This window comes from Brachyistius frenatus, unplaced genomic scaffold (genome assembly GCF_029030835.1).
Source record: "Brachyistius frenatus isolate BFR_SWC_R1_liver_20210118 unplaced genomic scaffold, ASM2903083v1 Contig_16, whole genome shotgun sequence".
NCBI classification, from domain to species: domain Eukaryota; kingdom Metazoa; phylum Chordata; class Actinopteri; family Embiotocidae; genus Brachyistius; species Brachyistius frenatus.
In genome coordinates, this window is record NW_027210615.1 from 3,335,574 (window position 1) to 3,349,681 (window position 14,108).

Below are 14,108 nucleotides of genomic sequence, written 5' to 3' on the forward strand. Positions count from 1 at the left end.
GGCTTTAATTTTCTATCACTGTAACATTGCTTTATTATTAAAGTAGGCTCCTTAAAGAAAAAGCTAAAGCCACACAAACCAAAGACTTTCACCGGAGTACTTGCACCGTATTTCAATTCAGCTCGCGGCTTTATCCAGCAGCAGCAGTTGCCTTCCACTCCGCTAGATGTCGCCAAACAAAATCTCACGGCCAAACGCCGCGCTGCGGGCTTTTATTTTGAAGTTCGTCACCGGAAAAGCTTTGCTCTTCGGCAAGCCGGGAGTTTGTGTCGCTTTCGGAGAACCAAGTCGTCAAACTCGACAATCTACGGACTGATTGAACATGGCCGGAACAGCTTCGGTGGCTGGTGAAGTGTTCGTCGACGCTTTGCCGTATTTCGACCAAGGCTACGATGCGGCAGGTGTCCGAGAAGCGGTGAGTAGACGCACCGTTCACGGGCACCTCGGGGCACCTGCTAACCACAGCGCGGGAGCTAACGGTGCTGCATGGAAATGGCCCACTGGTGCATTTCAGTGGCGACATGTTCAAAACCCCCTCAGCTGTTTGTTGGTTTTTTTACTCACATGTAGCTGTTGTGCTCGTTTGTTAAATGAGTTGTGGAGCATTGCCATTAGAGCACATGTTTAAAACCTGTGTAACCTTAAAGTCTGTCTGGTAGAAACCGTTTCCCTCTTTAGAAATGTTTTAGACCTTTCAATGGCAGGAATAACTTTTGTGGTTGTGGATGTGTTTATTTTCTTCTCGGAAGACCGAGTTCAATATTTCTGTGTGTGCTTCCAAATTGTGCGAGTTTCCCCACCGCTTTTCAGACACTTGAATTAGGCTCCCTCTATTACAAGGGACCGTGTCTGTCAGCCACGAGAAATTATGCGTGATAAAAGAGTCTTTATCTTTTTACAATATGACAAGAAACTGATAAGTCTATCTTTAATCAAAGAGGTGAGGCATCATGAGTGAAATCAGCTGGTCGGAGTCAACAGATGATGAGTTTGACCGTTTCTGGTCATGAAATAACCAGATTAAACTTGAACTACTTCACTTTAAGTATCTGCCCTGCAAGTTACGCTTTGCATCGTAGCAGCTGTTCTTTCTGGGTTCCTCATATTTATTCAGTTGCAATACAAAATACACATTCGTATAACTCACCACAATTCACCAACATAACGCGTCGTTTTACATGGTTGAATAAAACGGTTGACACGATCTAAATAACACGAGCGCAAAGGAAATAATGTGCAGACCGGCTCTGACTGAATCTACGATGATCAAAATATCATCATATAACATTGCATTGCTATGAAACCCATAAACACCAAAGAAGGCTTATTATTTAATTCAAGTTTTTTTCTGAACCATTTCTCTTTTAGTGCTTTTAAAAAAAATTAAAAAAACATATTAATATTGTTGTGTGACATGATTGGGAAGTTCTTCATTCGTTCTCTGTGTATGACTGATGAACTGATGTAGTCCTGGATTTTGGGAAAGTAAAACAACCTCCAGCAAAGTGCCTCATTAAATAGTCGTGTGTTCTGTGTACCAATGAATGTTTAAACTGCAGTACAAAAATATAAATATTTACTTCTTGGAAGCTGCAGAGCTTTTCCTGCGTCTAACATAAATCCTGTTTTCATCCTCAAGGCTGCAGCTCTGGTTGAAGAGGAGACCAGAAGGTACCGACCTACGAAGAACTACCTGAGCTACATGCCCACACCTGACTTTACTACTTTTGAGGTGATAAACTCATCCGACCTCTGAAGCCTTCTTCGTGGCATCGGCCCGTGACGCAGAAATAACAGCACTTTGTTTTTCTTGTCACTCTTCAGACAGAAATCATGAGGAATGAATTTGAGCGGCTGGCGGCCCGACAGCCCATGGACCTGCTGAGCATGAAGAGGTAAACGCTGTACACTGTAACAGCCGGATGCAACTCTAGATTCAAGTTGTGCTTTTCCCTTATGTTCCTCAGAGAATATGCGCATTAGCATTTTAACCTACTTTTTAAAAAAATCTTATTCCTGTGGAGATATGAGCTGCCGGCGCCATCGTCGGGACAGAAGAACGACATCACAGCGTGGCAGGAGTGTGTGAACAACTCGATGGCTCAGCTGGAGCACCAGGCAGTCCGCATTGAAAACCTGGAGCTCATGTCGGAGTATGGAACCAATGCATGGAAGCACTACAACGAGTACGTAACTGTAAGCCTTTCCTTACAGACATTAAGTCAGGGAATACAATTTGACTGCTAACACGTCGTCTCCGCTTTCTTCTTCAGTAACTTGGCCTTCATGATCGAGATGGCTCAAAAGGAACTTCACAAATTCAGGTGAATTCATCACTGAAAAGTTCTCTGCTTACTAAAAATATTGTTAAACCTGTTTTCACATTTACCGCTTTATTTGTTTGTTTATTTTGGTACACAGGAAGCAGATTCAAGATTTGAACTGGCAGCGTAAGAACGATCAGCTGGCAGCAGGAGCCAAACTGCGAGAGCTGGAGTCTAAGTATGTCGTTTGAAGAGCTTACATGTTCATAACACTGCACACAGGGAATAAGAAGGTTGGATTCCACCTCTGTCTTAACATCTGTATTTGTCCCTCCACAGCTGGGTGTCCCTGGTCAGTAAGAACTATGAGATTGAGCGGGCCATCGTCCAGCTGGAAAACGAGGTGACTCAGTTGAGACAACAGCAGGGGGACGAGAACAAGGAGAACATCCGACAGGACTTTTAGGGCAGCAACGGCAACAACTCCCACCCTCCCAGGGCTGATCCTCAGACTAAGGACCCCTCAGACAGATTTCATCTTGTTTAATAAGGCTGACTGGAAGCAGCCCGAGGACGGAAAGTTACCCCTACGGAGGAGATTTAGTTGTATTACAAAGTAACTGGATGATACATTTAAGAAGGAGCTTCCCAGAAACCTCAAACACATTTTACACCTACTGTAAAAACAATGGTGGGTCATGGAATATATCAGGGTACCTTTCTTCAAGAGTCACATATGTTTAAAGCAAGACGACGTACGTATAGAACACATTCAGCATCTTAAAAATGAAAACTTGATCACAAGCAATAAAACACCCCCTTCACTCAGTTTAAGAGACACAGGTGTTGCTGTTATAGCCTCACTTGCTATCTAATGTTAGCAGCCTTTCAACAGATATCGCCGTGTACCTGACAGTCTGTCTACTGGCTGTAAGGTTCTCGATATATAATGAAAATGATTTACTACCGTAAGCATTTAATATTATTCCCGCAAATGCCTCGTGATGTCACTCAGCAAAAGTTGCTTAGTCTTGCTTTAAAATGTGATTTATTGAACACCAGCCTGAAGGTTTCAGTCTTTGAAGCTGCCTTCCACCAGAGGAGTGTGCTCAGAATAAGTGTACATAGTACGTCAAGTCTATTGAAGACTGAAGTTATCGTTGTGTGCCCAACCTTGACTCCAAGTCGTCATTTTTTACACTGTTTTAATAAGACAAACTTTTCTAAATATTTCCCAGTGTGTGTATTTGCATCTTTCTTCTACCGGTCGTCTCCGCTACGGATTTCCTATTTTACGTAAAGCTGGACTTGATGCCCCGCCTCCAATGTGATGAACATGCAGCCTCTGAGTCAACAGGCTCCGTTCCACCATGTGTTGCAGTGCTGGCAATACAGCTCAGTCAACCGAGGGTCCAGTATGTCAGAAATCAGGACTTGATTTTAATGGGAACTTCTGACATCCGATTCGTTAAAATGATCAACATGCACACAACTGAAAGACCCCAAAATAACCCACCACCTTAAAGTGGACACACGCTCAATGACGGCTGCTATGACTTCCAGTTCTGATGAACCTCATTTAAGACACCAAACCATTTCATTGCGAGTTATTTCCTCGAATCGAAAAGCTGTTTGGTCTTTAAAATGTCATAAAAACAAGGACAAATGTTAACCAGTGTTTCCCAAAGCTGAAGGTGCTGCTCAAAATGTCTCATTTTGTCCCAAACAATAGTTCACAGCCAAAATATTTTCAGTTTGTGATCATTGAACAATGAAGTAACCAGAAAATATTCACATTTAAGACGCTGGAATTAGAGATTTCTTTAAAAAAAAAAAAAAATTAATTAATTGCAAAATGACTCAAAACAATAATAAACAATAATTGATTATCAAAATAGTTTTGTTAATTAACTGATTATTTAACCAATCGTTGCAACTCTAGTTTCTGTAAGTTAGAGTATAATTTCTCAGCTTGTTTTTTTTCCTGCAGTAAATATCAGGTTGACACTTCATAGTGACAAAAAATGGACAAAATCCCAAGACATTAATGTGAACACGTTAGCTATGTTGTTTTTTTTTTTTTTTTGATAGTTTGTGCCTTAGGTCTGCTTTTGTTAATTTTTTTTTTTTTTTTTACTATTTTCTCCAACAGCAGAGCTCATTAAAAAGGATCAAATAAAGTCATCAATATCCTTTAACATGTTACAAGATAAAGATGTCAGAGAGTAAAGATTTTTTTGTAATTATGCATCTCTCATTTGGAAAAACAACATAAACCGTTCACTGTAATATCTATGTGATATATCATCTGGTTCACACAAAAATGGTAAATTATCATTTATTATTTATTGCCACATTCCTTACACAGTGTGCATGACAATCATTTCATCCTTGACTTCCTATTTTAATCACAAACAGAATGATCTGAACATCTGAATAAACTCAAATCTGTGGCAAATCAAAAAGCCCAGCTGCACAAAGATTATCCGCATGGTTGTCATGAAAAAGCCAGATGTCCAGCATAGAAAAGGGGGGCCAGGTAGCACAAGTAGACAGACCAGGTCTGAGGAGCTTCTACATACACCAGCCAGGAATCGAAGTAAATTAAAAGTAATCCAACGAAAACACAGATAGTCATGCTCTGTCATTCTTCCAGCTTTCACACATCTCTCTCTCACTCACTCACTCACTCACACAAGTTTACAGGCACCATTATACTGTTTGCAAAGAAACGAGGGTTTCTGTTTATGAAAAGTTAGCCACTGTGACTGAATCAAATTTGACTGTGCAAAACTTTGTGGACAGCCACTGGTAGCTAGAGTAGCAGGAGGTCATTTTTGGCCATGCCCCAGTCTATATACTGAGAGTGTTGAGAGCTGGTACTAAAGTAACAGAATCTGGCAGGTTCTGGTTCTGGTCCTGGCTTCCTTTACTCTGAAGAAACTTCTGCCGGTGCCTATCCTCCTGACGCTTCTTCTTCTCTTGCCGCTGCTGCTCTTTCCTCTGCTTGTTGGACACCTGGACAACGAGAAGAAAAAAAAAAAAGGTAAGATTTTAAGAAACTTCTCTTGAAATGGTGTATTATTTTCTCCACATTGTTATTCACATCCATAAAACGGTAACATTGCTGCATTGTGAATAAAAGGAATCCCAAAAGGTGAGACTTGTGTGCCCACCTTATGCTTTTGCACGTTGCTGCCCTCTGCTGGCTGCTTGTCTTCGCTGCAGCTGGTGGCGGCCGCTCTGCAGGCCGAGCAGGATCCTGAGGCACACTGGCCCTGGCAGGACTGTCCCAGCACACAGCCAACGAGCCATTCAGCATTGATCGTCGCCGCGCTGAGCTGGAGCAGGTTCTCCTCATCACCTGAGGCAGGAAACACATGAGCAGAATCAGTCGGTGTGATCCGTCACTGTGAATGTCACAGAAACAGTCTGCGTACCAACAGGCGGACGTGTTAATGTGACCGTTGGGATAATTGAGCTGAGGAAGGAAAGCGTGAAGTTTTATGAAGTTTGTAATTAAGTTGACTCCTGACTGTCTTAATTCTTCCTGCAGTTAATGAGCGAAGTGGAACTTCTGACCCTGTATTCCTCGGTTCCTGATGGAGCTTAGGATCACGTTGTCCTCCTCAGACGCTGTGGGAGGAGGGTTTTTCTGTCTGTCCCTCTGACCGTCCCCGAACTCACGCTGATGGCCTTGTGAATTCTGCAGATTCTGGGGAACAGCGATGACGTGAAAGACACATCAGTAAGTGTACCATTACAATACGTGAGCCCATAAACGTTAAACATGACACGATGCTTTCTTGACTTCCAAAAGAATTTATTTCACACTCATAGAAGTATTAAGAAGTGTCCTATACTTCTATGCGGAGGTGAGCAGGACTCTCAGAGTTGTCTCCGACCCGCCTAACACTGTCATAATGGTCTCCATAGCGATAGGCGATGTGGAGCTCTCTGGAAACCTGCTTTTCCACACCATTTATCTGCAATGAAAACAAATGAAAGTGTGTGTGTGTGTGTGTGTGTTAGATACCACACATTAAATCATGTTATGTCCTTGAATGGCCTGTCTGTCTGTCCGTACCTCCCACAGCGGCGTGTTCAGCTGGTGGATGACCACTTTCACCTGCTGACTGCGAGCAAAAGCCACAATAGCGTCGTTGCCGGCAAACGTACCGGGCTGAGAGAGGTTGGACACTGGGTAAGGAAACACAAAAACTATCACCGACAGGACTGGTTACATCAACGTTCTACAGCACAGCGAGGTAATGTAGAATTCTGTTGCTGATCTAATTGTAAAGTAAATATAGACGTGATTTATGGTTTCATATAAATGTTATTGTAGTAAAATATGTAAGATTGGTCAAGAATACAAATTCCTTTACCTTTAAACAAAATGCAATCCCTCATCAACAGCTACTGTCAAGTAAAGACCATGTCTCGCCTTGTTTTAGTTACTTTTTCAAACGTTTTAGAGGCCTGAAATAGTAAAATTATGCAGAAAAAAGGGGAAAAATATTCACAAAACACAAAATTGTGTTCAACAGAATTTGATGGTTCCTCTATATTGGCTTCATATTTGTCCCCTATTTGGAACCACAGGCATACATACATAAAGTATGTCTCTCTGTTGCAAGCAGAAGCAATGACCACCAGGGGTCACTGCATGGTTACTAGTCAAAACTGCATCCCATTGAAATCAATTTTCTGCACACAACATCATAGAACAGTTGATTGTGAACGATCAAAGTCTTTTATCTTATTCCCCGATCGTGATTTAGTCAGGGTTGCCCACTGAGGTCTTACAGTGTTGTGCAAAGGGCACGTCGTCCTCGACAAAGGGTTCAAAGTCTTGTCGATGGGACGTCATGTACTGGACAGTCTCCTGGCGAAGCCGCAGGTGACCTCGGGAGTGACCCTCTAACTGGTCGCCTAGAGCTCTGAACAGGCAGTTCCTGCAGCAGAAAAGGAGAGAGGCAGGTATGACACATCACTGCCTAATGTTCAACTGCTCAGTGTGTTGGACAAAATTAAGGTTTCTCGATGGAAAGTTATCAGATGTGAAAGGCTAAGACTCCACTGGTGCTTTTGTTAGAGACGGTGATGGATGGCGTAGTTCTGGGTTTTGGCCAATAACACTTCCTGCCCGGTGGTAAACACGACCGATGGACAAATTAAGGCATAAATGTCTGAACTGAGCAGTCATGCAGTTAAATTAATGCGGTTTAGTTTACAGTACGTTGTTACTGACCGTGGGCTCGATAGAAATGGACTTACAGGCCGATAACATTATGTACATCCTGGTTACTGACGGACAGAGAGAGCTGCCTCCGGCTTAAAGCCGAGTCAAAACATTACGACAACTCACAGTTGAAGCGAGTAACAGTGATTATCTCATAACATCCGCGCATGTGAAAGTCTCGGACGTATTAAGACAGCGAGCGAAGAGTCGGTCTGGGTGTAAAGATCTGCGGGGTAGGAGCCAAATCAGGCGGGCGGCTGAGTCGGAGCAAAGGTTTGTGGGGAGCTTCCAGCCAGCAACACCGAGTACCGAACGCTAATGGTCTGAGGAGGGACAAACCGTGAACCTGCAGCAGGGAGTTGGAGGATGATGCTGGATTAAGTCTGAGCCTCCAAATCACTATTTACTTTAGATTTTAAGGCTCGGCTGCTTAAAGTCTTGGTGCCAGATATCACAGGGCTTCTTCAGAGGTCTCGTAGAACGAGTCCGTGCCTCAGTGGGATGGAGCTGCTTTGGCGGCGTGCGACGCACAAACAGCCTGTTAGGCGGTCGTGGTCGTAATGTCTCGGCTCATCAGCATATAATCAGATGTGAGGGAATCAGAGATACTACGGAACAACACAGAGTTGTTCTTACCCATCTCCAGGGACTTCTCTGAGCTTGAGCCCCAGCGCCTGGAGCTGATTGGAGAAACTGACAAACTCGGCACCTTCGTCCCCGTCCTGAGGGCGGTTCTTGCGGTCTTTCACGACGGCCCGGCGTGCTGCCCGCTCATCCCGCTTGCGTTCAAGTTCACTCTTTTTATTGCTCCGTACAGGTTTCGATGTTTGTTTCCTGGACATGTCGGCTGCAGTTGCTTCTGCGGGCCTACAGAACCAAAGTATGCCCTCCTTTGGTAATGATGTGGCGCGTCATTGAGCACTGCCAAACATCTGCAACCTGTTTTGAAATACAGAATCAATCAATCAGTCTTCTGTTCAGCTGTAAGAGACGGACATCCTGCTATAGTTGGTCTGATGTTGAAGACATTATCTCAGACTCTCTCTGAAAATCTGCCACTTTTAGGATTCTCATAATTAAGTCATTAGTTATATATTTTTTTGCCTGATTCTCTTCTGCATAACTCGCTAATTTAAAATAGATTTTTTTTTTCCCAGTGTCATCTGAAACTTTCAATGTACCAAAACGAAGACTATTCAAAATAGGAGGAAAACATCGTATTACTACAGTGGTGCAGTGTTTAGTCAATAATATACGCAAGTACAAGTTTTAAGTACTTATGCTGTACATATTTCCATCTGATGCTACTTTATACGACCACTCCACTATAGACAGGGAGATATTGAACTTTCTACTCCACTACAGTTATTTGACAACTTTAGTTACTTTTAAGGTGAAGATTTAACCCAATGGATTATATAAAATCCTTTAAAATACATAACAACCACTCATTGTTGCAGATAAAACCAGTGGTCCACAACCTCGTTCATGTTTTGCCGTCGTACAAAGAGCAGTGTGTCGTCGGGGTCACGTTTCAGATGTGGAGGAGTCGTTGGCCGCTCCACCAAACAGTGACTTCCCCCCGAAACTCATATGGTTTCATTTCAATAAATGTCCAAATGATCCAATATATCGGCAAATATCAAGTCTAAAGAGCAGAACTTTGTTGTTCTTCATTCTTCTCCCAGTAATCATCTGAAAACTGGACATAAAGTACTTCACACTGACGTGTCACTATTAATAATGCAATGATGTCACTTAACACGTCAGTAAGAGGGACAAAACCTGCACTTTTACTTTGATACTTCAACTACATGTTGATGCTCATAGTTTTGTACTTTTACTTAAGTAGGATTTGTCACGCGGGACTTTTACTTGTAACGGAGTATTTTTACTTTGCAGTATTGGTAGGTACTTTTACTTCAGTAAAGAATTTAAATACTTCTTTTACCGCTGTTTATCGGTTTCTTACACATATTAGAGAAGATGTTTTAGAGAAGATGTTTTAGAGAAGATGTTTTAGAGAAGATGTTTTAGAGAAGATGTTTTAGAGAAGATGTTTTGGAGAAGATGTTTTAGAGAAGATGTTTTAGAGAAGATGTTTTAGAGAAGATGTTTTAGAGAAGATGTTTTGGAGAAGATGTTTTGGAGAAGATGTTTTAGAGATGAGATGTTTTAGAGAAGATGTTTTAGAGAAGATGTTTTGGAGAAGATGTTTTGGAGAAGATGTTTTAGAGATGTTTTGATGTTTTAGAGAAGATGTTTTAGAGATGATGTTTTGGAGAAGATGTTTTAGAGATGATGTTTTAGAGAGATGTTTTAGAGATGATGTTTTAGAGATGATGTTTTGTTTTAGAGAAGATGTTTTAGAGAAGATGATGTTTTAGAGAAGATGTTTTGGAGAAGATGTTTTGATGTTTTAGAGAAGATGTTTTGATGTTTTAGAGAAGATGTTTTGGAGAAGATGTTTTAGAGAAGATGTTTTAGAGAAGATGTTTTGGAGAGAGATGTTTTAGAGAAGATGTTTAGAGAAGATGTTTTAGAGAAGATGTTTTAGAGAAGATGTTTTAGAGAAGATGTTTTAGAGAAGATGTTTTGGAGAAGATGTTTTAGAGAAGATGTTTTGGAGAAGATGTTTTAGAGAAGATGTTTTAGAGATGATGTTTTAGAGATGTTTTAGAGAAGATGATGTTTTAGAGAAGGTGTTTTAGAGAAGATGTTTTAGAGAAGATGTTTTAGAGATGAAGTTTTAGAGAAGATGTTTTAGAGAAGATGTTTTAGAGATGATGTTTTAGAGAAAATGTTTAGAGAAGATGTTTTAGAGAAGATGTTTTGGAGAAGATGTTTTGGAGAAGATGTTTTAGAGAAGATGTTTTAGAGAAGATGTTTTAGAGAAGATGTTTTAGAGAAGATGTTTTGGAGAAGATGTTTTAGAGAAGATGTTTTAGAGATGATGTTTTAGAGATGATGTTTTAGAGAAAATGTTTAGAGAAGATGTTTTAGAGAAGATGTTTTAGAGAAGATGTTTTAGAGAAGATGTTTTAGAGAAGATGTTTTGGAGAAGATGTTTTAGAGAAGATGTTTTGGAGAAGATGTTTTGGAGAAGATGTTTTAGAGAAGATGTTTTAGAGAAGATGTTTTGGAGAAGATGTTTTGGAGATGATGTTTTGGAGAAGATGTTTTAGAGATGATGTTTTAGAGTTGTTTTAGAGATGTTTTGGAGAAGATGTTTTAGAGAAGATGTTTTAGAGATGATGTTTTAGAGAAGATGTTTTAGAGAAGATGTTTTAGAGATGATGTTTTAGAGATGATGTTTTAGAGAAGATGTTTTAGAGAAGATGTTTTAGAGAAGATGTTTTAGAGATGATGTTTTAGAGAAGATGTTTTAGAGAAGATGTTTTAGAGAAGATGTTTTAGAGAAGATGTTTTAGAGAAGATGTTTTAGAGAAGATGTTTTAGAGATGATGTTTTAGAGATGATGTTTTAGAGAAGATGTTTAGAGAAGATGTTTTAGAGAAGATGTTTTAGAGAAGATGTTTTAGAGAAGATGTTTTAGAGAAGATGTTTTAGAGAAGATGTTTTAGAGAAGATGTTTTAGAGATGATGTTTTAGAGATGTTTTAGAGAATGTGTTTTAGAGAAGGTGTTTTAGAGAAGATGTTTTAGAGAAGATGTTTTAGAGATGAAGTTTTAGAGAAGATGTTTTAGAGAAGATGTTTTAGAGAAGATGTTTTAGAGATGAAGTTTTAGAGAAGATGTTTTAGAGAAGATGTTTTAGAGATGAAGTTTTAGAGAAGATGTTTTAGAGAAGATGTTTTAGAGAAGATGTTTTGGAGAAGATGTTTTAGAGAAGATGTTTTAGAGATGATGTTTTAGAGAAGATGTTTTAGAGAAGATGTTTTAGAGAAGATGTTTTAGAGAAGATGTTTTAGAGATGAAGTTTTAGAGAAGGTGTTTTAGAGAAGATGTTTTAGAGAAGATGTTTTAGAGATGAAGTTTTAGAGAAGATGTTTTAGAGATGATGTTTTAGAGAAGATGTTTTAGAGAAGATGTTTTAGAGAAGGTGTTTTAGAGATGATGTTTTAGAGAAGATGTTTTAGAGAAGATGTTTTAGAGAAGATGTTTTAGAGAAGATGTTTTAGAGAAGATGTTTTAGAGATGATGTTTTAGAGAAGATGTTTTAGAGAAGATGTTTTAGAGAAGATGTTTTAGAGAAGGTGTTTTAGAGATGATGTTTTAGAGAAGGTGTTTTAGAGAAGGTGTTTTAGAGAAGATGTTTTAGAGATGAAGTTTTAGAGAAGATGTTTTAGAGATGATGTTTTAGAGAAGATGTTTTAGAGAAGATGTTTTAGAGAAGGTGTTTTAGAGATGGTGTTTTAGAGATGATGTTTTAGAGAAGATGTTTTAGAGAAGATGTTTTAGAGAAGATGTTTTGGAGAGATAATTTCTGGTGAAACAACATGAACTGTTCCAGACTTCTTTACTATCTCCGTGTAACGTTGGTGCTGAATCTGAACAACAAGTCAGTGGGTTGAATATAAATTGAGACAACTGATCAACGGTATGAACGTTAACGTGTAACTACGTACCGACTACTAACGAGTCACGTTAACGGTGAGCTCACTGAAACAAACGGAGTCTCATGGGCGTCATGTTAGCCGTTAGCTAGCTGAAGAGAAATCAACGGCTGTATATTACATAACAAACCATTTCCCCCCGTTTTAACAGGAACTACATCAGTAACACTTCCGATTACTTGACGCAGTTAATATAAGGGTGCTTACCTTTAAGAAACTGCGACCAACGAGACTTGTTTATGTTTTGTTTTTTTATGGTTTGGGTCAGAAAAGAAATATAGTGATTGTCCGCTTTTGTTTACAACTGAGCTTCCGCATACGTCGGGGCACGTGCGTCAAAACGTACGGGAAAGGGAATGGGCCAAACGGCGAAGGCGATTTAAAAATTGCTTTAGGCAAAACGTAAAAACGTATTTCATTGAAAACGAAAATGGGATTTTAATTGGCACGACTTGAAAAGTTTGTGTGTGACTTTGATCATGTGGATTAGTACTGTATCCCCCATTTGTTCTTTCTTTCTGCCTGTGTGTGTGTGTGTGTGTGTGTGTGTGTGTGTGTGTGTGTGTGTGTGTGTGTGTGTGTGTGTGTGTGTGTGTCTGTCTGTCTGTCTGTCTGTCTGTCTATCTATCTATCTATCTATCTATCTATCTATCTATCTATCTATCTATCTATCTATCTATCTATCTATCTATCTATCTATCTCGTCATTTTATACTGTAGACTGTGACTCAGGACTCAGGACAAGTAGGAGGTTTTTGAAAGAAATCTTGCACTTGAAAATCCCTCCACCTTCTGCTTGCCTAAATAAATCTACTCATCACCAACTCCTTCTGATGACTCCACACAGTTGGTGCATATTATGTGGGGGAGGAGTGGGCCGAAAAGCAATAAACAGGATGTTTGCTGTGTAAAAAAGACCAGCAGACTCACTGAGACCCAAAAAATATAGCCTCAAGACATAAAACTGCATCAAAAAAACAAGTGGAGGCTGTAATACTATCTTATTTCCTAAAACTAGAAAACAAAAATGGTACCAAACCAGCTGGCATAAATAAAAAGGCCATACATCTACTGATGTAAGTTGTTGTATGGCTTATTATAGACCTTAGTGAGTGTTGGCGTTCTGTGAACAGATGCAACGGTCTGAAGGCTACCCATGCGTTTGTACAGCAATCAGCGTCATACACCTGAGTGGAGCAGGTGAGCAGTCAGCCAAGTGTGACTAAAGGACAACATGTCATCTATACTGTATGTACAATATGTGCATGTGCAGTATGTTTGTGTGTTTGGATCAGCAAATAGGGCACATCAAATCAGTATGCTATAAGAATTTCCTTTTCTGCACTTAATATGGGCTAAAATAGCATAACATGTCAAAGCAAGTCAGTTTCAGCTGGTTTCACAATGTCAAATCTATGCCCCTTGGTTCTTTTTTCTTTTTTTTCGTAGAGACATCTGTGTAAGCTTCACTGACTTGCTCAAGGGCTTTTTGACATGACACAAGTTTGTCTAAATGGATGCCACCTGCAAAACTATGGTTAAGAACCAGAGGCCACCTCTTCTTTTTTGAAATTACAATTGCAAGCAGTGCTCAAAACGGGCCTATCATTAGTTTGTGTGGCCTTTTTTTTAAATTTTTTTTTTTTTTTTAATGTTTCTTTGTTTGTGTGTGCAGATAATTGGAGTTGATTTGCTGACCACTTTAATATGCTCTTAACTTGCAGCTGCGCTCATAAATGTGATTTCTCAGGTTTCAGGTCCTTTTACTATTAAGTGTTTACATTACCCCCATTCTGCCCCCTGTAGATTTTAATTAGAGTCTGCTACACTGGTGCGCAGCTCGGCTGCGTTTCTTCACGGGAGGAGGTCAAAATGAAGTAACACTAGCAGTGCGCCTGTGGGTGACGACAGCAGATGTTTGCGAATTTCTGCTCCACCAACGATAAAGAGCGCAGTGAGAATGGCGATTGAGTTTTTATTTTATTTTTGGGCAATGTTTCCATTTTAGTAGTTGGTTCAACAT

At 40.0% G+C, this 14,108-nt stretch overlaps 2 protein-coding genes across 2 annotated transcripts; one reads left to right on the forward strand and one right to left on the reverse strand.

The window, feature by feature from the left end:
- The first annotated feature begins 245 nt into the window (after positions 1–245).
- Positions 246–3,496, forward strand: bcas2 (BCAS2 pre-mRNA processing factor). The gene is made up of 7 exons (XM_069694014.1): positions 246–415; positions 1,640–1,732; positions 1,825–1,895; positions 2,025–2,186; positions 2,274–2,324; positions 2,422–2,502; positions 2,604–3,496. The coding sequence occupies exons 1-7, from the start codon at positions 323–325 to the stop codon at positions 2,728–2,730; spliced, it is 678 nt and encodes a 225-aa protein (XP_069550115.1). The 5' UTR covers positions 246–322; the 3' UTR covers positions 2,731–3,496.
- A 721-nt stretch (positions 3,497–4,217) lies between these two features.
- On the reverse strand, positions 4,218–12,405 carry otud3 (OTU deubiquitinase 3). Its single transcript, XM_069694012.1, has 8 exons — positions 12,293–12,405; positions 8,146–8,448; positions 7,074–7,222; positions 6,352–6,464; positions 6,128–6,250; positions 5,847–5,979; positions 5,441–5,628; positions 4,218–5,282 (listed from the first exon to the last, which is right to left on the reverse strand). Exons 2-8 carry the CDS (start codon positions 8,349–8,351, stop codon positions 5,118–5,120), a joined length of 1,077 nt encoding a protein of 358 aa, XP_069550113.1. The 5' UTR covers positions 8,352–8,448; positions 12,293–12,405; the 3' UTR covers positions 4,218–5,117.
- Between the last annotated feature and the right edge of the window lie 1,703 nt (positions 12,406–14,108).